The sequence below is a fragment of the Pyrgilauda ruficollis genome, unplaced genomic scaffold (genome assembly GCF_017590135.1).
Source record: "Pyrgilauda ruficollis isolate IOZ18807 unplaced genomic scaffold, ASM1759013v1 scaffold21, whole genome shotgun sequence".
NCBI classification, from domain to species: Eukaryota; Metazoa; Chordata; class Aves; order Passeriformes; family Passeridae; genus Pyrgilauda; species Pyrgilauda ruficollis.
This window is the reverse complement of record NW_024520318.1, coordinates 7718012-7740751: the sequence shown is the minus strand read 5'-3', so window position 1 is coordinate 7740751 and position 22740 is coordinate 7718012. Positions and strand designations below refer to the sequence as shown.

Here is a 22740-nt window from a genome sequence, read left to right as displayed (position 1 = left end):
TGCAAGAAACTATGCAATGCAGATATTCCACTGCAACAGATTTCTACCAGCTCTAATCAACATCTTTTAGCAAACACAAGAGAAGCAGAGTAACCAAAACCCAGAAAAGTCTTAGAATTTATTTGAAGTCATATCACATAAGAAGCTAAAGGGCAGCTGCCAATTCCCCAAACCTAACAGTTGTTACTAAATACAGTGGGAGAAGTCTCTTCCTGCCCCATGGACATTTACTAAGCAATTTTGAAGCGAGGTTCTTTGACAGCTGAAGACGGATGCACCACACACACTGATTCATAGTCTAAAATTACTTCATTACAAGAGTCCTGAAGGACCTTTACCAGCTCACAAGAATTTCAAATCCCACAGCTTGTAACAAATGACAAGAGAGGACACTCTCATGCCTCAGCTGGAAATAGACACTTGAGTCTAAAAAACAACTATTTTAATATTCTTACCAAACATCTGATGATGGAACTGGTGCTCCAGGTGGCTGCACCACTCCCCCTTCACTGCTCCTCCCTCTGCACCAGCTCTGCCTGCAGCCCCTCAGGACCATTCTGTTCCCTGGCTGAACATCACTGCATTTCTGACTAAACTTCCTGAGCTCACACCCACTCCCTGGCACCAGGTGACACTGGGAATTCAGCAGGATGCTGCTTTTGTCCCTTATGCCCTAACTTGCAACTCTGCCAAGCACTATGAGAATTGGCAAGTTCTTCATGCCAGTATTAAGTATGGCATAATGAGAAGGAAGTGTATTTTTCCATTACTATCCACATTTAACAAGGGATCTAATTGTTTTAAATTGACTTAAGTAACTCAGAACCAAGGGAAATAAGGAAACAGACTTGTAATGGTTTCGTTCAAGCTTTAGAGTTTTTTGTAAATTATTCTTCCTGTGAACTTTAACATCTTTAAAATTGTCAAATTAGTGTATGATGATTTCATTAAGGTATGGCCTTAAAAACACTTACTGAATAAATAGCATAATTTAAAAGCAGCTTGCACCACTAAATTTTGAAAAATTCAGAGTAATTAAAATAACATTTTCAGGAGAAGCTTTAAGATTTTTGTCAATTTTCAGCCTAACTTTATAATGGTTACTGAAGAGAAGCCATTGCTTCTCTTGCTTGACATTGCAATTAAGTCCAATTCAAAATGAGTTTTGAATGAATGAATATAAATTCTCATTTGCTGACATTATGAAATAGGATTTTGACAAAACAGTTTATGAAATACAACAAAGTTTAAGACAATAATGATACATCTATTATCTTGAAAGATATGTTCTTCAGGGACATATGCTTTCTGACAACACCTTACAATTTCCATGCTAAGAAATGTTACTCTTGAGACCACACACAAATACTGACAAAGAATCTTTGATAATTGTAGTTCTTAAAAACAAAATTTTTTGGACACAGGAGGATTTTTCAAAAAAGCATTAAGAAATACCAACAAAAATACAGTGGTAGAATAACACTTATGATACTGTACCTGGCCATTTCCCAGCAGAGAAGTGTCTTCTCCCATTAGAAGATACGAGCCATAAAAGAAAACAAATGCATGAAAGAAGCCCAAGATGGTCCAGTAAAGAAATGGTTTAAACCCCAGATGGGCATTTTTACTGATGTCTCTGCAGAAATAAAACAGATTTTGGATTTCATACTGTCCATAACCATCAGCTATACACACTGCATGACTGCTACTGCTTTGAATAAATGTAACTCTCAACTGCACCAAGACACATTAAACAAATGCTGACATGTGAAAAAATACATAAGTCATGGGCAAAAAAAGAACCCTGAGCCGTCAAGATTTGGCTCTGCTTTAAGGAGAGGTCACCAATGGCCAGGATCTCTAAGGGTCAAATTCAGAATAGCACAAACTAGAATTGTTGACCCTGGAGGTGAAACTGCGAGAGGAAGAAAAAGCCAGATCTCCTGATACTTACCCCTTGCTCTGCTTAAAAGACCTTTACAAAAAGAGAACCATCTGAGAGAAGACATCTCTGTTTTATGAAAATACCTATTTTTTTCTCCAAAAAGTATGCAGTGCAACATGCTACCACTGGGAGGACATCTAATTCTACAGGAAATCACTTCTCTTAGAAAAGGATTTTTTGTGGTGATTCCCCTAATCATGGTGTCCTAGTTTTTCATTCTCCCTGTCTGAGTGATTTTCATCTCCTACATGTAATGGAGGAGAAGGATGCCAATCACGTAAGCTGACCAAGTGCTCATGGTTGACATAAAAAGACACTTCTCTTAAAATATTCCTTTTAATTCACTTTTAGGATGAGAACTATGTAGCTTCAATTCTTCCTCATCAAGATAGTTACTAAAAATGCCTAAATTACAGATAATTATTGTAGGAAGTTCAGAGTTGTGCAGATGCCACTCATGCTGTGTAATCTGTGCCTCTGTGGGAATTGATGCAGGACATACATACCTGTAGAGCACAGGTTTACTCTGCAATACATGCGGGTGCACATGCTGCTCAAAAAGACTGTAGATGAGGACAGGCAGGGAAGTGAAACAAATATTGTACAAAGTCAGGTATACACTGTCATAGAGCGTCTGCAAAGGAAAGCAAAAAGCATTTTATGCCTTGGAATTGATAAAGATTTATTAGCACACTTATAGCAGCATTGATTGAACAGTTACATTAATTGGCTAGTTAGGAAAACAGCTGCACTTACATAACAATCCAATAACATCAGCTATCAAATACTGAAAAAGGAGCTGGGTATTTGCTAAGTGTAACATCTCTACCGCTCCTTGTGCCACCCTCCTATTTTCTCAATTATGGACCTCAAGTGTTTCACAGACAAGATGACAGGCACGCAATACTTACTTGTTGTGAAAACAAACAGAAGAACTGATATAAAAATTGTGGTGTAATAAAGCACACATTCTGAAATAAAGAGAAATTAAGGAAATAGTTAATCCTTCGTACATGCCCCACAGCCCTAAAAAATTACTACCTCTTAGAAGCTGCTAAAAATACACAGGGAGCGCATGAAGCCTTTCAGCATTTTACTTGGCAAAGTAAAGCAAGATGCTTTTCTTGAGAGGATATTTTGTTTGTTTTTCCTTTGGGACAATGAACCTGAAAAGTATGAGCTTTACTATATGTGCTTGATGAGCACATCTCACTACAGGAGTCTAAGTAGTAATTAAGTAGAAGAAAACCATTCATTTTCCCATTCAGCTTCTTTTTAAGAATTTCTTTGCAGAATAGTTTCGACATTTTATTCAATAAAGCTGTGCCGTGCTCATGTGAGTTTGTTGCATGGAAGCAAACAAAGAAGAAACCAAAATATAACACCATGCTATTGCCATTGAATGAAAGAAAACAACTTCAAAAGGGACTTGGGAGCCAAAGCTGAAATCCCAGATAAAATTCAATAAAGATAGTGAGTATTGACTTGTTATGAAAACTGATGAACAAGTGAAAAAAACCAAAAGCACTTCAACCAAACAAACAAAACCCCTGCCTTGAGAGAACAAATATATCAGCCTCTCAGTCTACACAAACTCACTGCAGTATTTAAAGCCTATTTCTAGGTGGAAAGACTAAACAATTTCACAGTTAAACTACTGCATTTGGTTGTAAAAGATAAAATAAAACAGCCCAGAAAACATGTTTAAACAGATATTTAACCTGATGCCAACAAAAGTCTCAGATCTGAAATAAATTTCTTGCTGGGAAAAAAAACTCACCTTATAAAAAAAGTACTGTACAAGGGTTGCTATTCTAATATAGTAAAAGTGCCCATGAACAAAAAGCAACTTGGAGAGGAATTTAAACCGTGCTATTGCATAGTCACTGTTTCTTACAGCTTGCCTTCCTTCCTTGCCCATGATTCCTGTAATGTTTGGAAAACAAAACACAAAACAGGTCAAATATAACAAAAACTGAAGTTTAAAAAGCCCAACACCATACATCTGAAGCTACAGCTCTGTTTTCCTGCACTTCAACACTAAGGACTTCAGCAGTGTTGCAAAGGAAGATATTCCTCACACTTACAGCTAAAGGAAGCTGCTCATCTGATGCTGATTCAAATAAAGAAGCCCCAACTGGTGGAGACAGAAGGAAGTTACCTATGCCAACATGTGCCTCCTGGATCATGCTCACATCATTAGCACCATCTCCGATCGCTAACGTTATGGGCTTCTCCGGAGAGGTTTTTAACAGTCGAACCACCTGGAAAAGGAAAATGAAACACTTTCAGATTACACACTCTACTTACAAACCATGCCACCAATTCCCAAGTATCTCAGTTAGCAGCCATTCTGTAGATATAATTAACGTGTTTTATGAACATGCATGTTTGGGTAAAAAATATCTTTGCATACATTAATTCCTTCTTTAGAAAAGCTGCCTGTTTTGGAGCACAAGCCTGATTTAAACATTGTATCTGCCTTGAGCCTATTTTCCTGTTCTTATTTCAATGTTCTGTTACAACTCTTAGTTTGGTGCTTTATCATACAAAACAAAGTCAAGTAAAATTTAAAACTGAAAATCCACTTACAGACTAATACAGATTTAATGCCCTTTAATAAACCCAGATTCTTCATATTTATAATTAAAATGGAACTAATCAAGGTGAAAGGAGAATTTGAAAAAGCAAATGCATTAGCTAAAAGATCAATGTGCTGTTATTAAGGAAAATAGCTTCTTTCTAAAGCAACTTCATTATCATCAAGGGGTATCCTCAACTGACAAAGAAACAGAAGAAGAAATGACAGAATGAGGGAAAAAACGGTTGATGTGCAAAGCCCTAAAATACTCAGAAGAGGAGCAGTGACAACAGATCCTCAATACAAGTGTCAATAATATTCTAAATACAAAGGAGTTAGTTAGATGAGGCTTTTGGTTAAGTAGAATTAGTGATTCATTAACCTCCCACAGAGCCCTAGCTGAAGGTAGAAGCTTCACTAATTCAGTTGTAAGTGGGCTGCAGGCAAAGGTATCATCACAGATCAAGAGGTTTTCCAAAACCAAGGAAATAAATATGTATGAAAAAACATTTCTCCCCTCTAGTTCCAGAAGCCCTAAAGTGGAAATATCAATGGAGCAACTGCATGAAGTTAAATAGACACAAAAAACTGCACTGGAGTAATTTGTGCCTGGCAGTGTCAGGACATTGAGTCACAGAAGTGGGAATTCACACAAGGAACACAACAATAACTAAACAAAGTCCACAGGTCAGAGAAATCCACCTGATTGTGGGAATACATTCCCTAATTGCAGGTATTAATATTCAAGTCTAAAGGGTCCCTATTTCTAAGGGGTAATTATTTCAAACACATTTAGTATTAGATCCTAGGAAGCAGCCTTAGAGAGGTAACAAGGCTGCAGAACATCACCCAGATCAGTCCTCTTGAGATCCCCAAGGCCTGGGTAATTTGGACAGGCAAACATCTATGTGAAAAGGTCAAGAAAAATCCTTTAGCAAATGTTAACAGCAGCAGTTCCAAATGACTGAAATGATGATGTTTAAACAAGGTTTTGAGTCATAAAACATACCAAAATTAGTAGTGAGACAACTAACCAAACATTAACATGCATTATAATTACAGATGCAGGAAGTATTAAGCTGAGTTCCAGCTTAATCCTGGAATAAACCTCACAAAAAAGTTGCCTACTGCAAAAAATAATGTGCAAGACTAGACTAAACTGCTCTGCACTTCTGTCCCTACCTCTCAAGCTGTATGGCATTTGTCTTGGTGATTTATATACTTCAATATTTGAAATTTAAAATTCACTGCAATCAAAATTATATTTTGCTGTACTTCATGACTCAAGACAGGAAATAATCTCCATTATCTGCTGGTGAGGAGAAGAATTAAGGAAAGCAGTACAAAACATTATAAATCAAGTTAAATGACAAAATAAGAACAAGGACATGACACTGACAAATAACTGCACCTTAAAGAGACAGGATGACAAAAATTTCAGCTTAAAGAATGTAGAGTTGATACATGCAACAAATTGATTTACTCAGTGTAACTAAGCTGCAACTTCCTTTCAACATTTCACTGAAACTAATACTATATCAGGTGAACAGTTCTATACTGAAGTGATTCTAAAGACTGCATGAGAACTCTGGAATGAAGAATGACCTGCTAACAGGTCACTCCTGTTACAGTAAAACAGCCTATCTCTTGAACATCTAATACCTCACAGAAGGATTTCCTAGTGCTTTAAGGTAAAGAGATGTCTTTTCATGAAGAGAAATTTTCAAAAGGAAAGAATCTTATAGTCCTTCAGAGCTTAGCATTCTGGAGTCAAAAAAAAGATAAAAATCACAAAATCTGAATTTGAATCTTATCCAACACGTATTTGAATAAAATTCAGTATATGTGAATGAAAAATTATATTAGAAGAGAGCATTAAGGCAAACCTTTCCTGGAGACTAGGCCTTGCCTTCCCTTCTACTTCTTCCTCAAACTTGGGTATTTTTAAAGTATTTATAGAAGCACAGTTTCTCCTTACAGGTTCATGAATTTTCAATTTAGTTTTTCTGGTTTGGAGAAGTGATGGAGCAGCTAAGGCAAAACTATGCAGGAGATTGGGAGAGCTACTGCCTTACTGAACACTCAAGAGGCAGAATAAAGATGAGCTTGGTGGCAGAATTTTGATTTCTCCATCCACTTACAAATTTTCAAACACACATGTAGAAACTTCTGAGTGAACTACTCTAGATGTGAATTTAACAAGGATTCAGAGGTCACAAAAAAGGTCAGCCAAACAAACAAAGCAGTTTCAGACATCCTTGACTCCTCAAAGCATGACAAAAATACTTCAAAGGCAATCCTGACTATATTCTCACTTACCTTTGCTTTCTGAAGGGGTGCCATGCGACAGCACAACACTGCAGAACAGTTTTTGCAAACTTCCATGAACAGTTTTTCATGTTCCCTGAGTGCAAGAGAGAGGCTGGTCCCATCCACAACCAGTCCATGCTGGATAACATGGTCTTCCTTTATTCTATTTGGGCACAAAAATATTGACTTTGTACCAGTGTTAACGGTAAAATTCCAATTTTGCTATAAAGTATGTTGTCGGCCAGACAATAAGCAAAGGAGTTAATCTGTCAGGCAGACTACTTCTTCCAGTCTGTTATGATATTAATAAACAATTTTTATGAGAACTTTTTTGTTTTGGCACGTGCATCAAAGAGACTGCCATAAAATTTAAAAATGAAAGCAACCCAAGCTAAGATCAGTGAGATAGTGACTTCTCAGGTATTTTACCTCTTGGCTAGCTGCCTCAGCTGTTCTGCACAGGTACTGTCTGACTTGTGCTGCACAAGCTCAAGGATGTTCATGGTTCTGTGAAAGTGTCCACAGGATAAACTGACACTAACAGCTGTTTCGTGCTTGTCTCCAGTGAGCACCCACACTTTGATACCAGCCAGCCTGAGGGCTTCTATAGTTTCTTGGACTTTCTCCTGCAGTCTAGAAACAAGAAAAATCTTAAATAACCAACTGAACACTTCACAAATAAAAACTCATACTCATGGAGCTCATACTGTAACTCCATGCTACCACTGTAACCCCACTGTCATGGTGAGTTAAGTCTGCCTTTCCAATGTTACATGTATTTTCAGAGAATCATAGTCTGGCAAATGATATTCTGTTACCAGCAACAAAACAAAGGCCTTGATGAAACAAAAACTAAACTTCAATCCTTCTAAGGGACCAAAAATTTGTAGGAAGCATACCTTGTTTTAAGCTAGGCACTGTCACCTCATTTGATTTAAAGCAGTCCACAATAATTCTTGGCTACTGTGGTGCAAGAAAAGCTTCTCAAGCCCCATGTGCTCACTTCAGTGTACAACACACCCTGTGACATACAGAGCACAAGCAGAATGCTTTACAAAGGAGCTGTGCGTAGAAGCTTTCCTAAGGAATATGCTGTTCCATGAAATATTTGCTGCAACTATTTCATTCCACATACATGACATCTCTCCTGATGAAACACACTGTACAAAACCGCTATTAAGACAGAATCAGTTGGTACAAGTTTTGTTTTGAATATGCATCAATCCAAAGATAAATATACTAAAGAAGAACAAAACTTTTGGTCACAGTGGGAGAGCTTTTCACACTTCATATTTCAAGTATAAATCCTAAACTCGCTGGGTTTGAGCGCAGATAGCAGTAAATCCATGGCATACTTGTCTTCTACTCCTGTAGCCCCAAGTAACTCCAAATCCCTTTCTATGAAGTTGAACACATCTGCTAATCTCTCTTCCCGCTGCTGTAAGGCAGTCCTGGCCTCATGAAGGCGTTTGCCAATTTCTTGGTACTCCTCAGGTGTGAATCTTCTGTAGGCCACACACAAAGTTCTTAGGCCTTTCTGCAAGAAAATAAAAGACTACATTCAGAGTAGACAAGTTTCTGATCCAACAAGTAGGCGTCACCAGCAATTTTTTCACTTCAAGTCACAACTTATACTGCACAAATTTTCTTCTGATCAGCTGAGGCTGGGAGTTGGGCAAACCTATACACTTACCAAAGCAAATTCATCCACATGTATCCTTGTTTTATCTATTTCTCCACTCTTACTACGAGGAAGAATGGAAGATTCTGCTCCCTTTGTGAATAAAAGCTTCTCCCCTAGAAAGTGAAATAGAACTGAAATTAAAAATAATGTTGTTCAAAAAGTTCTCAAGTGCTGCTTGTGCAATTTCTGATCACATACCTGAAGGACTCTCTACAATGACACTCATTCGTCTGCGATTTGGATCAAACTCCAAAACATGAAGCAATTTATACCTGCATTTTGTGTTTTAAAAGGAGGGAACAGGAAGAAAACATTTTTAGAAATAAATTTTCAAAGACAATTACTTATAGACTCTTACACCACAGACCCTTCCTCAAAGTGTTATTTTTGTATAGAAACTCCGAAAGCAATGATACCACTGCTGAACAACAATCACTGTTCATTGCTTTTTATTAATTTATATATGCTTAATTCCATTCTGTAAGAATAAAAGGTTCTTCTACCAACAGGAATAGCTTTCTAAATAGTAACTTGACATTTGGCAATTACAAGAAGCTCCCATCTATTTCTTCATCCTTCTGTCGTTACTTCAAGTATAACTTTGAAAACTACATTTTGTTTCTGACAAATTTGTAAAAAATCTAGACTGTGAAAAAAGTCTGTGTGCCCTGGTAAGTAGATTCATTTTTGTTATGTTACCACTAGCTTAGCAAATTAATTTTAGACATTTAAATTCAAAGTACTGCCAACTAGCTGACACAGATCAAATGAGTAAAAGGAGCTATGGAATACTGCACATATACAGTTATTAATAATTTGTACTCATTTTAGGAAAGTTTAAAATATCTGATTAGATTATGCACAGACGAGACTGATTCTGGGAATTTCGAGAGCTGAAACAAGACTTGAATAAGCAATCCAGTTTTCCAACTCTGCTACAGTCTCAACCTTTGAGGAATGGGCAAAGATACAAACTGTTACAACACACACCTACACAGAGTAACTCACACAAAATTATTGCATCTCAGCTACAATTGGTAAGGAATAAGATGCAAGCTGTCTTGAAGACATCAAGGGGAAAGCATTAAACAGAGCACGCTGTGGAAAGGCAAGGTTTGCTTATGAACAAAGAGGATTAAGAGGAGAACATTACATTAATCTTCACTACTGTTCTAGCCTTCAGAATAACCAAGAAAAAAAAACAAATACCTCTCTGGTTTTCCAAGACTTTTTACTTCCATACTGTCTCCACTAATTCCAGTAAATACTACTCCAACCCTAAAAGTAAAGAAAATATACATTTAATTATCACTTTAGACAAAATGCCTGTTAATGGAGGGAGCGGAAGATGGCAGGGAAGAAAAGGAGAGACTCTTACACCCCATTACTGTACTCTGCTTCGAAGGAAAACGAAGAATACCAATTTCTGCAGTATTTTATTCACATCATACTCTGACCACTGTAATTTCTCAAGTATTTTCATAAATATTTCAAATCATCACTTTATAATGCACCTAGGGGTTTGTGTATTTTACATTTGAATGTTTTCCCAGTAAGGTGACAGTGCCAGGCGCTGGTGTTCACCAGTGTCCTGAGCCATTTGTAAGGTTGCCCTTGCAGACAATTCCTGTGTCAGACAGCCCTGGCAGTGCTGCTCACCGGCTCGCAGCTTCCACCAAAGCCTTCTCATCAGGGGAAGAAGCATAATATTCCAGGGGGGATGTTATTCCATTGGCATGCCAGGGACCATCAGCACCATCTGTCTGATCTGCATTGATCTGCACTGTATGACACAGACAAACTGCTTTCAAGAACAGCTCTTCCTCTTTCACCTAGAAGAAAGAAAAAACTTGATTTGTAGCATTTACATATCAACCCAGTTTTGAACACACTTAAGGAAGAAGCATTTCATGTTAAATAATCCCATCTCAACATGTTTAATAAATATTATTTGTTCAGTGACACTTGAAAGCTTCAAACTATTCAGAAATTCTGATTTATGTTTGGGTTGGGGTTTTTTTATGCTAATGGTACAAGAATATATCTCTGAAATAAAACACTTTCAAACTAGGATGACTAATGGTGAGAAAACCAAAGAGCCTTACCAAACCATGCCTATTTCCATCTGGAGAATCTTCAGAAAATCCCTCTGGAGTTAGTTTACCATTGACCTCTTGGTACTTTATGCCATTAATAGAGCACTCCCGAAACTGCATCTCATTTTCAGTTAATGTACCAGTTTTGTCTGTAAACACATACTCTACCTTTTGTAAAATAAAACAAAAAAACAAACTTGGAATTGCATGTACTTGTTAGAAGAAAAAAGATACAATAATCTCCACTCAGACTTTCTATCACACAGATTTTTTTAATCATATAAGAAATTTAACTTCTTCCATCAGGTTTTTATACCTTATTTTAAAATTAATCAGAAATCACAAATAATAAAAAGCCCACAGTAACAAATTTTAATATTAAAAACTAAGTAGAAAATAGGTGAAAAAAAACCCAACAGACAACATATTTTTTACCTGTCCCAATTCCTCATTGAGGTCTGAAGTATTTACTTGTGCTCTCTGGTTTGTTTCTTCATGATAGAGGTCAAGATCCCAGCCAATAAAAAATGATCCAAGAAATTTCTGCATCTCAACAGTCACATAGAGTGAAATGGGTATGATAAAATTGTAAAGTACCAGAAAAGCAAGAAAATCTGAAATAAATCTCAGGATCTGCAAAAGAAAAAAAGAAAAAGTGAAGACTACCACAGTGGTCAGGTGAAACATGGTGACTTTATTATGCTTCAATATCCATGAAAAATGACAAACTGGGAAAGCCAGAGAAGCCCAAGTCCCACACACACATGAGAAAGACAACACTCCAGTGACAACACGGGCATTTGCAGGTTGCCCCAGTAACACGCCTTCACACTGATGCAAAAAGTCTGCCTTAAGCTCTGACTGGAGGTTTCAATTCACGAGTTCATTAATTTTTGTCTCTCTACTGAATCTGTCAGGAGGGCTGCCAATTAATATTAACTGTCATGGTGATTCTGTTTTCCATCTCTGAAAGAGTTTGGTCTGAGAAATCAAATGTGTTCCCCCTACCATGAAACAGCGTCATTCATGTAAGCTTTTCTAAAGAACCCTAAATTGTGAAGGCAAACAAGTGATCTTCCAGGCTGCCAGAGGAATCTGCAAGCACTCTGTTGTTTCAGGACAGCAAAGTGTCAAGAGGGTTCCTGTTTGCTGGCAATCCCCAGTGATTTGGGTGATCCAGACCACACAAAAAGAAAGGGACCACGTGGATTTCTTTTATGCCTCTTCAAATCATTGTGTTCCACACACACATTTCAGGCAACACCTATGTGACAGGAAAGAAACTTCTTTTTACTAGGTATGATGATTTTCACAAACCCTGAAATGCAACACTACAGTCTCTTTTTCATCTGCACAACAAACTCAGTACCTAAATTGTTGGAAAGACTGTTATCATCACTTGAATATTGAGCAAGGGAGACTAGAGATGACAAAAACCAGGCCACCTATTTTAACTCCACCAGATATCGGTGCAGAACACTTTAAACCAAGGAAACATAAAAGTAGTCAACAATTTGCAAAGCTAAATAATGTCTCTTCTTCCTCTTTAGGGAACATTGCTCCAAGTATTTAATAAATAATTAAAGTAGCTGACAAAAACTCAGCAAGTTCTGTGCCTACATCTTCCAGACTAAACCAGAAAAGACAGATAGAAAGTGAGAGCAGTAATTCATCTAAGAGAGGTAGTGACAATTGCTTAAGTTAGAGAGTTTCTTCAATCAGCGGCAATGAAATCACAATCTGCACACACAGGAGGAGATGGACAGGGAAAGCACTCTGAGTAAGGATGTCAGCATGCTGAGAAATTCAAAGCAGATTGTGCAAGTCAACATGGGAGACAGAAAAACAAAGACATGACAGAAGGAGAATGACACTGCAGAAACACACATGGCTCTCTACCTTCCTGGTGGCAAAGGAATGGGAAGACTGAGGAAATACTTATCCCTGCTCTATTCAGAACTGAAAGGTTCCACAGGCTAGACTAACTTGCATAGCAATTATTTCAGATTAAGCTCCTGAACTGCTCTGGACAAAGGCAGACTCATACAGAAATAAAAAATTAAAGAGAAGACAGAAAAATACCGACTAATTGAAAAAAGATATACTTTTCAGAACCACAGATGTCAGGGACACTTTAAAGTATCCCTTCAATCTCTAAAGAGAACTGAGCAGGCAAGCAGGAGCTTGAGCAAAATTACAGCCTTACGAAATTGCCCAAACCATCTCAACATCACAGAATGTACAAAATTCCTGAACTGTGAAATCACTGCAATAGAACATACACAAGAACAGCCATCCTCGTCCTCTTTTCCTTTATGGAATGACAAAAGACATCCTAAAGAACAATAATTAGAACATAGACCATCAGAAATATGTCCTAACAAAGCCTTTTCAAAAGTTCTCAAAAAATCTGATCTTTTCATAAAGAAAGGAAAAGTCCATCCAGTAACAGAGGTAGAAATATTTCTACACAATGGTAAGACTACATGGAACTCAAAAATCGCTGAGACAACAGCACAGAGACTTGCAAGTGGATCATGTGGTGGTTACACATAGACTAGAGACATAATGTATATGACATTGAGTGTGTATTGGTTGAGTGTCCCTCACGTATGCAACTGGGCAGAACTACATTACCTTACTGCTGTTTCTTTCATGTTCTGTTTTTTCATTATACCAAGGCTCATCCCATTTCTCTTCAGCTTGCCATGCATACTTTAAAATAGTGCTCAGAATAGCTTCAAAGAGGAGGATTATTAGATAAATAATCAAAAAGGAATTCATGGACCTATAAAGAGGCAAAAAAATAAAGCAAGAAATTTCAGTTTATTTTACTTCATCTGTTGACACAGTGTGGTTACATGAATTGATCAAAAACTTGTTAGACCATTTTCAGTAAGTGTAGCCTGTGCTTGATACAGCTGTAGTTTCTATGTGACAAGCAGGCAACATAATGGGAAAGAAATTCTATATCTGACTAAAATAAACTATATAGCAACACGAAGACTAGATTAAGGCGCAGGAACACCCCAAAAGCTGACTTGTGTCACACCTACAGTCCAACACTGGTCCTCTTTTCCCCCAAGGGGCTTGCAAGGCTGTGCAGGCAGCAAAACCAAGCACTGCAGAAACCCGTGGCAGCACTTTTTCCTCAGTTAGAAGAGCACTACCATGTGCAGCTGAACATTTAACCCAGGCCAGGCTACAGCAGGATAGTCACACCTGCTTCTTGTTCTGCAACTAGCCAGACCATCCTTCCTACCCATCCTTTGATGACTGAACTTCATGAACTTATGCTACATACAGTTGTTTGTATGTAGCTATATATTTGCACAAGAATGCCAGGGGACTCTCAGATTTTTAGTAACTGGAATAAAGGCAACATATCAGACCTCCTTTTCCTTTTAAAATAAATCATGAGACTCAATAAAAATATCTATCATAGTAACGCCTATCCTGCAAGCAGGAGCAAGCTTGGATATTTCCACTTTGTACACCACTAAAGAACGTAATATCAAAAACGGATTTTATCTTTATAGCTTCCTTTTGAAGGCAAGGCAGTTAACACTCTCTTCCCTTTGCCTATAACTCAATGATGAGACCACCAGGGTTTTATGTCTACACAGGAAAAACTAAGTTAAAGCTCTACAAATAAGAGAGATATTAGAAAATAAACATACTTTTCTACTGCTGACCGTTTCTGAGATTTACTCTTGTAATTTAATGCCATCTTTGTCTCCATACCTGTATACACAGCAACACCTGGGAAGGAAGGGGGGAAGAGTCAGACTTCATTTTCTGCATAAATACAATTTGCAGAATTTTTCATTTTGAGAGATATAGGATAAAAGCAAACAATGGCACTACTTCTGTGTTTACTATGAGACAGTATTTTGTACTATTTGCAAGAATCTTCTGTAGTAAAAGAGTACTACTAAAGTAATTTTAACACCTACTTTAACATTCTTCATTATTATGACTGTACTGCTCTTCAATATGCATTTTATGGAAATCAGCATGGTAAATCTCAGGAGAAAGCCTTCAACAATAGGTAACAGTAAGAACAGTCATTTATCCATTGAAGTTAAGTTATTCCTTTATCAAACCACTTCAAATATTTTCACAGAGCAGAGCTGGAACTTTATATCCTCAGAGGTTCTTCAGCATAATATCATTACTTTCATCTATAATCATATCCCCTCAGGTAACAGTCAGCAAGATTATTACAATTTCTTCAGTGCAAGTAGAATTAAAACACAGTTCATCAACATGCTTTAAGAAGAGAATACTCTTTAAATATTTAGATGTCTACAAACCAAATATTTCTTTAGTGTTTTTTAATCTTGCTCCACGAAGTAAGAGACTTTCAGGCCCAAGAGGTCTAAAAAGAAATAGACATATCAGCATGTGAACATCAGCTCTTCTGTTTTCTGGAGAAGTACTGAAATCCAGTTTCCTATGCAAAGCTGTCCTACATCCCCTAGAAATTCCCAATGCAGCAACTCAATCAGTGATCTTACCCCTTTCACCACACCTCCCACACATCTCCACAGAGCTCTCTGTTTCCTTTCATGTCTCCCTCGGTCACTGCCACACTCCCCCACCACTGTTCCATATCCCATAACTACTGACTGAGCTAAATATTCCAAATGGCTGCTCCAGAGAGAGCCACAAGTACTTGGGAAAGAAGCAGGCAAGAAATCAGTGGAGCTCACAGTGCACCCAAAGCACTGCTTTAGGTTTGGCTAATTTACCAATCCTCTATCCCTCTGTCAGACTGAAATGATCTAGAAAGTTCAAAGCTATTCATACCAATGAAAGAAACAATTAGATGGATACCATGGCAGCAGTGCCAATTTTTTTTCCTAACACAGAGATAAAATTTCAGGAGGTAAAACAGATGTTTTTTCCTCACATCTATCATGATACAATAACACATTCATTTCTTTGGCCAAGTTCACCATAAGTAGTGTTGTGAAAATAAGGGTCTAGTTAGAAACAAGGTTAATATAAGGTTAGAACCATATGTTCTACTGCAGCAGCTTTATCATCTTTAGAAACTGCCAGCAGCATTGGTTTGAAATTTTAAAAAAATGTATTATTTCCACTACTTCAAATGAAAGCAGAAATTTAACAACTGCAGTGGGCAGACTGACATATTAGGTAGAAACAAAAGAATTAAAAGTTCAGATGCTTAGTGCTTTGGCATGCAAGCCCTTGGGTTTACCCTACTTTTCCTTCAGCTGTGCCACATGCAGGCCATGATCACTATTAGATAAAAAAAGCTCTTATACTTGAAGTCCCTCTGAAAGTATAACCCGAAGTTACTCAAAAGAACCAAATCCAAACCCACAATCCACCTCCTACAGTCAGGAATTTAACTTAAATGTTACTGCAAATGTGACAGTAACCATCACAAATACCATGTGTACCAATTATACACACAGATTATGATGGATTCTTTAAATTAAACATACGTATGTTAATATTTTAGGCTAGACTCAGACTTTAAGTGAAAATTTGAACTAAAACCGACTAAATGCTTGAGCTTTAAAAATCTTCATATAAGAAACATAATTTATATTTCTGGATTCAATTTTGTAAAACCAGCCTGACAAATCCAAAATACCAAACCTGAATCAGTGCAACACAGACCAGACAAGTTTAACTTAGCCAGAAGGTACAGCTCCCCTAGTAGTCAGAACTTGCAATTATTTTTTTCACCTCCCTTTAAAACAGCTCTGTTTTACATTGCCAGCTGAATTATTTTGATAGATTATATCAATGCTGCACCTGTCAAGCTTGGCAGGAATGAATTACTGAAAAGCTCTCAATGAAGTAGCAGAAGTGACCTTAGAAAACAGCTGAGTGGGTTTTTGGGGGTGGCATGGGTGAGGCTTTTTGTTGAGGGTGATTAAGCCACTGCACTTGAGGCCAAGTGACCTGGCTGCTACACTTCCATATTTCTTGCAAAACCACTGAAAACTCCTCGATTCACTCTGAACTCCATGCCACTGCCATTCAAAGCTGACAGATGTTTGCCAGTCTCAGACTGAGAGACATTCAGCTCCTCAGACTGAAGGCAGATACGACATGGAAACAGTACTCGTTTAATATTCAAGTAGGAATTTCACTAAAAAAAAAGTGTAAAAGAAACATTTTGCACATTAGAGGAGTGAAAGAACCATAGCAGATTTACTTGTTTCTGTGATAAATTTACGCACAGCACTTCACCTTTTCAAAAGAGGTGACAAAGTTTTTTTGAAAGCTGAACAATCAACAACTCTCAAGATAAAATAACTAAACTTGAACAGTAAATATTTCTGAAAATGTGGCAATTTCTTGTGAGTGATTTCCATGTCTTTATTTCAAACCATGATCCTTCTCACTCCTGTCCTTCCTGTTTTCTCTCCTATGCTGTTGTGGTGGTGGCAATTGAATGAGCAGCTGTTTGGATGCCTCACTGGTAGCTGGGACCAACCCACAGCAATTAGAAATCTTTCCAGGAAGTCTAGATGGAAGTCTGTAAATGGCTTCACATCTTTATTTTTGTAATTGCAAGTTTGTTGCTTGCTGTGACTGCACAAGGAAAGGTGGTGAGCCCATGATTATGTGCACACAGCTGTGTTGCCTATAACAGATGTAAGCACTTATCTGCACAGTCCAGCTGTCGTTAGAAATAAATACTAAAAATTACAAATTTGTAGAAGAGGCTTTGTTAAACCAGGAATTTCTAGGGATTTCAACTACAAAAACTGCTTCTCAGTGCCCCTGATGACAGGGCATCTGTTGTAGTATAGATAATACATCAGTGGAAACTGCTTCAGATCAATAAATGCTTTAATTAACAAATAACAACAAAGTTACCAGCTGATTATCAGTGCAAAAAAATTACCTGCCTCGCAACAGCCAAGCTTTCCAGAACTCTTTTTTTAAATCTGTAAAACTGGGTAGTAATGAACTTCTTTCACTCATTTTTTCTCATCTCCATCTGAGGTATGCAGCTGCAGTTGACACTTTTAATAAAAATACCTCCCCTTCTCATACATTCAACAGTAACTCTTGTGATGGTCAAGATTTTAACCACCTCCACATGTTCTAAATAATCATCTTATACAATTTTACTCACCGTACTATTTCTTCAGCTTGTTGACTTACAGTTATTCTTCCAACAAATCTATGAAAGATGGATATGTCTTAGAAGTATCTACATAAAGACTCAAAAATAGAAAAACCTTCTCTACATCTATAAAATACTCATTAAGAGTTCACAAGTAAAAAACAAATAAACTTTTATTAACAATCAAACTAAACCAATATGGCAAAACTGGCAGTAATTTTACAAGAGACATTTAGCAACAGAAACATTTATCCCTCATACTAACAGGCATTTGAGAAAACTTATTAACTCTGATTAATTACCACAAAAGACTATATTTATATTCATTTAAAACAGATTGTGACTTCTTGATGATTCAGTAAGAAATAATTCCTCAACAAATGTAAGTTTGCACATTATCCACCAGAAACAGAAACTTTCCATTTAATAAAGCCAATCTACTACACATTTAAAAATCTGACACACACATATTTAGCATGACTCCAGCCACAAAAAGGGATACAAACTTCTATATAGAGACTGTACCTTAATTTACCAAATATCAAATATTTGAATATCTGTTCAAACTGAGTATCTTAGTTTTAAAATACCTAATATTTCTCAAAGATCTCCAAGCTTACTTAAGAACAGTGATAATATACTTGGACTTTAAAAACTATTACTTCATAGCTACCATTTTCCATTATACAATTCAGAAGAAACTTGGATGGGAACATAACTTTTGCTACCCATGATGCTGCTTCACAGAGTCTACGACCTTGCTTGCTGATGTTAAAGCACACTTGGATATCCCTTTTCTAATCTAAGGTTTTGCTGCTGAAGAATGGAGATCAAATCTTCTCTGAAGCATATGTGAAATAAATATGAGCAACACATATCCTTAGACTTGAGTCAATTCCACTTTAACATATCCTATATAATACTGAAATCTCCAGCAGAACCTTATAGAACTTTCTTCAACCTGATCAGACTGTAGGCCATTTAATTCTTTAAAATCTAGAAACAAGTTTAATGATTAGAACTGAAATGTACACAATTAAAATAAAAAATATAAATATTATAATGTCTGGTTTACTACTCAAGTAAACAAGTTTCACTTGTCACTTGCAGCTTTCAGTAAGTACATATGTATAAACACAAGCTGGTGATTAAAACCTGAAATTCAAGCAGATGTCTGAAGCTATTTTAATCCTAATCTGTAACATTCTGAGTATTAAAAACCTCATTTTGATTTAATTTCAAAATATTTGCTAATAAAGTGATACCTGTATAGATCTGCTTCTGGCTGCTGACATTCTATAACAGCTACCAGTTTGTCCAGGTTGGCAACAGACTGCAGCACTGCTGTTTCTGGGACTGCAACGTGTGTCTGTAAAACAGTGCCCAATGGGTTACTACAGGTCTACCAGACAGCAGGGCAGGTATTTCAACAGGCTGAAGGAAAAATGGCACCACAAATTAACTACATCCTCTTTCACAGAAGTAACCCAGACCTTAAGATTGGTCTCTCCATCCAAACTTGCAGTGGTAACGTGGCATGAACCGTCCACTCGGTCAGATGACAGGAGCACCAGATCAACAGGGAAAGTCTCATCTTTGGCTACTCTGACAATGTCCCCCACCTGTGAACATAGATCAGAAAGACACAAAAAGGTTTAAAGGGTAGAATTCATTTCAGCATTGTTACCATTTTATTGATAAATTATTAGCAATAAAACAAGAGTTTTAGCTGTATAATAGAAACAAAATGCTCAATTTGTCCTTTACCCGAATGTTTTTAGACCTGGTTTTCACAAGGCCACCACTTCGAACAACATAAACTGGAGCACCGTTGACTTCGTTGTCTGCTTTATGTCGTAGCCAGTCCTCATAGCCCTGTGGAAAACACATAAAAATCTACTTTTTAAGCAAGAAAACTAAAAAAAAATAGACTAAATTTAATCTACTAAGCAAGTGTTCGAACTACTTCCTGTATTGTCTGAATACAGTTACTAACTTCTCTTGAGTTTCTGTTCCAGCTGTTACTCAAGAACCTGTGAACTTCTTAATTTTGTCACTTTACACAAACATGTAAAGGCAAATAAAATAGCAGAAGTGGTGAAGAAACTTAACAGTCCCATGTTCTCTCAAAACAAACAGGCAGTGACATTTTTTGTGGATCAGCTGACCAAGCACTCAATAAATCTTTGATCTATATGGATTAATACACCACAAAACCGGGAACAGTCACTCCTCAGGCTCCTTTGTGGATTCCTTTTTTTTTGTCAGAAGTAACAGATTTAAATTACTTTCTCAAGTCATACCATATAGCATTTCTTATAGTTACTGCCACAGCCCATGCATGAAATCTCAAGATGTAATTCTGTATGACATGCTGTTGACACATCAGCTCTGTCCAGTAAAAGGAGATGACTGAGAAGATTTGCGTTCTTTGTAAGTCCTAATGGAACAGTCTGCAGCAACAGTCTGAGCTTTTAATTGATAAACTAAACAGCTTTTCTTTACTTGATACTTCACACTTGTTTAGGCACCCATTATCCCATGCACACACATGCAAACACTCAGGATTGTGAATTCAAGTATACTATTCCCCTCCTATTTTCTAAAGTATGAATCCACTGCTTGTTTAATCTAACAACATTAGATCATAATAGCATATCAATTTCTGATCCTCATGTCTAGGTACAGTTTGGAAAGCCCCACTAGCAAGCACAGGAAATGGATCAATCATGCAGGAAGTTCAAATGTCTCTTACAACCTGGCAAGACTCCTGCAACTGATCTGCAATAATAGAGACTTCCTATAATGCTTTTCTGTATAAAATGCTTCCTAAAATGCTTTTCTGTGAAAGAGTTAAAAACATTTCCTTGGAAGTCTGCAGACAGAAGGCAGCTGTATGAAACAGCTGGCATAATCCCAACTCATCCTACAAACATTATATGAATGTCATAGTACAAGAAATACTAATGCAGATGCAAGTAAGAGTTCTGGAGTTTGTAGGAAAAGTTGTATGATGAATTTTGCATGTTAAAAATAGTGTTGTAGTTCTACCTTCACACATCTCCACTGTTACTTGCGCAAATGAATAAGGACAGCATAACTGCACTACCTGTGTTTGAAAAGAAAGATGAAGGAGAGAGGGAATGAGGAAAAGAAAAGAGCTTTATATGCCAAAGAGTTCAAAATCAGTAATTAAGAAGTGTGCAGTAATAGCAGCCATACAGAGAGATACTGAGACATCAGAATCCTGAAGTCCCTAAGTATGACTCTTGAATCCTTCCTAAGCAGTATGAAAAAGCAAGAGTCAGTATCTACAGCTCCCTGTTAAAGGTGACTGACAGAAGAAAACAGGGATTTAACTAACATCCAGTAACCTTGGGGCATTTGTCTCACAAACACGAACAGCTGAGCAATGTGGGCATTTGGCAAAGAACTGAAATTTACCTTCTTTAGAAAGTACAGATTTCAGCGCTTTCTCCATCTGACACCTCCTGCCTCCAACACAAGGGTGACACCTCACACCAGGGAATTCTTAAGAGCCAACTTAGTCTGGTCAGTTCAAATTCCCCCCAAGTTTACCTACTGCAGCATTTTTGAGAGGTCCTTGTCCTCACTTGAAAACATTGGAAAAATACAGTGAAAAAGAAACATGAAAGAGGAATACAGGGAATGTTGCCTTACTTGCAAAAAAATAAACTAAAGATTAAAATCCCTCAAATTATATTCTGAAGTCCTGCTGCAATAACTGCATCAATGTAATTAAGAAAATATCTGCATTTTACACTAGTAGGTTTTTCATTTTCAGTTTAAGTCTATAGTTAATCAAAACCTGCAAAGTAGCTGTTTCTTATTTACCTGGCAGCAAGTAAATGTCTGTGTTCCTTCAGCTAAATACCTATGAACTTATTAAAATGCACTGTTTCCCAAAGTTCCTAGGGAAGTATCTTTATTTTGTTGCATTTCTGTTTGTTTTTTAATTTTTGTTTTGTTTTTATTTATTTAACTTTTAACTCCTTGAAGGACTGCATAAAGACCTTCAGAGGCATAAGGAGGAAAGTGCCCTGGCTAACAAGACAGACAAAATGACACAGCATGAGCTGCATCACTTTGCAGTCTTGTATGTCCTTCTTCTGACCTAGGTGCAATTACACTTCCAAGTAGAAAAAGTTCTGTCTCCTTGGCTGAGATTAAAACAAGGCTGAGTTCTGAGGTTTGCAAGAGGTGCCACATTCACCAGTCTTCTGGAAGACAGGGGACTTTTTCCATCCAGTGCTAAGCTTCTCAAACCTTCATATGATTAATGCTTCTATTTTTCCCCTTCATCTTTTGAGAGAATACTAAATTATAGTTTAACATTTATCCTGATGTAACTTTGTATAAACCAGCGCCCCACAGTTTTCAAAAAGGGGTTCTTTCCTTAAGATCTGCTCCTATTATACTTCTGGTTTAGAGAAAATGGGAACTGATTTTGAGGCAATACTGGGGATTTTTCCCTCTGCAATGCAACAGATTTATCTTTCTCCCTTGTCTGACGGCAGCCTGTTGGAAATAGCACAATTCAGTCCCAGATAACAGCCTGTGAATACTGCTTGCTTCCTTTGCAGCAAGTAGGAGAAACATGAGAGTCCATTAGATCAGTTTAGATGGTTCCAATAGTCCTTGCAGAGATATTGAGACAACTAGAAAATCTCTTGATGCCTGGGAAGTCCTGAATGATTCGAAGCTTCCAGAAGGAATGACAAAATCTCTGTTCTTCGAAATTGATGATAAGGGAGTTAAATTTCCCAATATAAGATTGGACATCTAGAAACAATTTTTGGAAATATTTTGGACTATTTTAGACTTACACAAGTCTAACTTCTTTCTGGAAGGAATGAGCTAATATTTATAACTCTGTTTCATAAACTCTTTCAGTTCACACAGTTTCATTGTCCATTGCCCACAAATGATTATAGCTTTTGAACATGTGATTTTTTTGGGGGTGATGGTAACAACTGCAATTGA

At 37.2% G+C, this 22740-nt stretch overlaps 1 protein-coding gene across 12 annotated transcripts in view; it reads right to left on the bottom strand.

Moving 5' to 3' along the window:
* Nucleotides 1-22740, bottom strand: part of ATP11B (ATPase phospholipid transporting 11B (putative)) — a 65887-nt gene that overhangs the window by 23120 nt on the left and 20027 nt on the right. For all 12 annotated transcript variants that reach the window (XR_005955197.1, XM_041467949.1, XM_041467957.1 and 9 more), the window contains exons 5-25: nt 19504-19611; nt 19230-19358; nt 19002-19105; nt 17746-17793; nt 14933-14997; nt 14297-14378; nt 13254-13404; nt 11052-11249; nt 10626-10784; nt 10180-10352; nt 9730-9798; nt 8719-8792; nt 8530-8633; nt 8192-8373; nt 7266-7469; nt 6846-6999; nt 4107-4209; nt 3726-3871; nt 2857-2916; nt 2452-2579; nt 1498-1636 (exon numbers count right to left, since the gene is read on the bottom strand). Coding sequence is in view for 11 of the 12 variants with exons in the window: in XM_041467949.1 (XP_041323883.1) it covers nt 1498-1636; nt 2452-2579; nt 2857-2916; nt 3726-3871; nt 4107-4209; nt 6846-6999; nt 7266-7469; nt 8192-8373; nt 8530-8633; nt 8719-8792; nt 9730-9798; nt 10180-10352; nt 10626-10784; nt 11052-11249; nt 13254-13404; nt 14297-14378; nt 14933-14997; nt 17746-17793; nt 19002-19105; nt 19230-19358; nt 19504-19611 (2580 nt within the window). In the remaining variant the exon portion in view is untranslated. The remainder of the gene's footprint in view (nt 1-1497; nt 1637-2451; nt 2580-2856; nt 2917-3725; nt 3872-4106; nt 4210-6845; nt 7000-7265; nt 7470-8191; nt 8374-8529; nt 8634-8718; nt 8793-9729; nt 9799-10179; nt 10353-10625; nt 10785-11051; nt 11250-13253; nt 13405-14296; nt 14379-14932; nt 14998-17745; nt 17794-19001; nt 19106-19229; nt 19359-19503; nt 19612-22740) is intronic.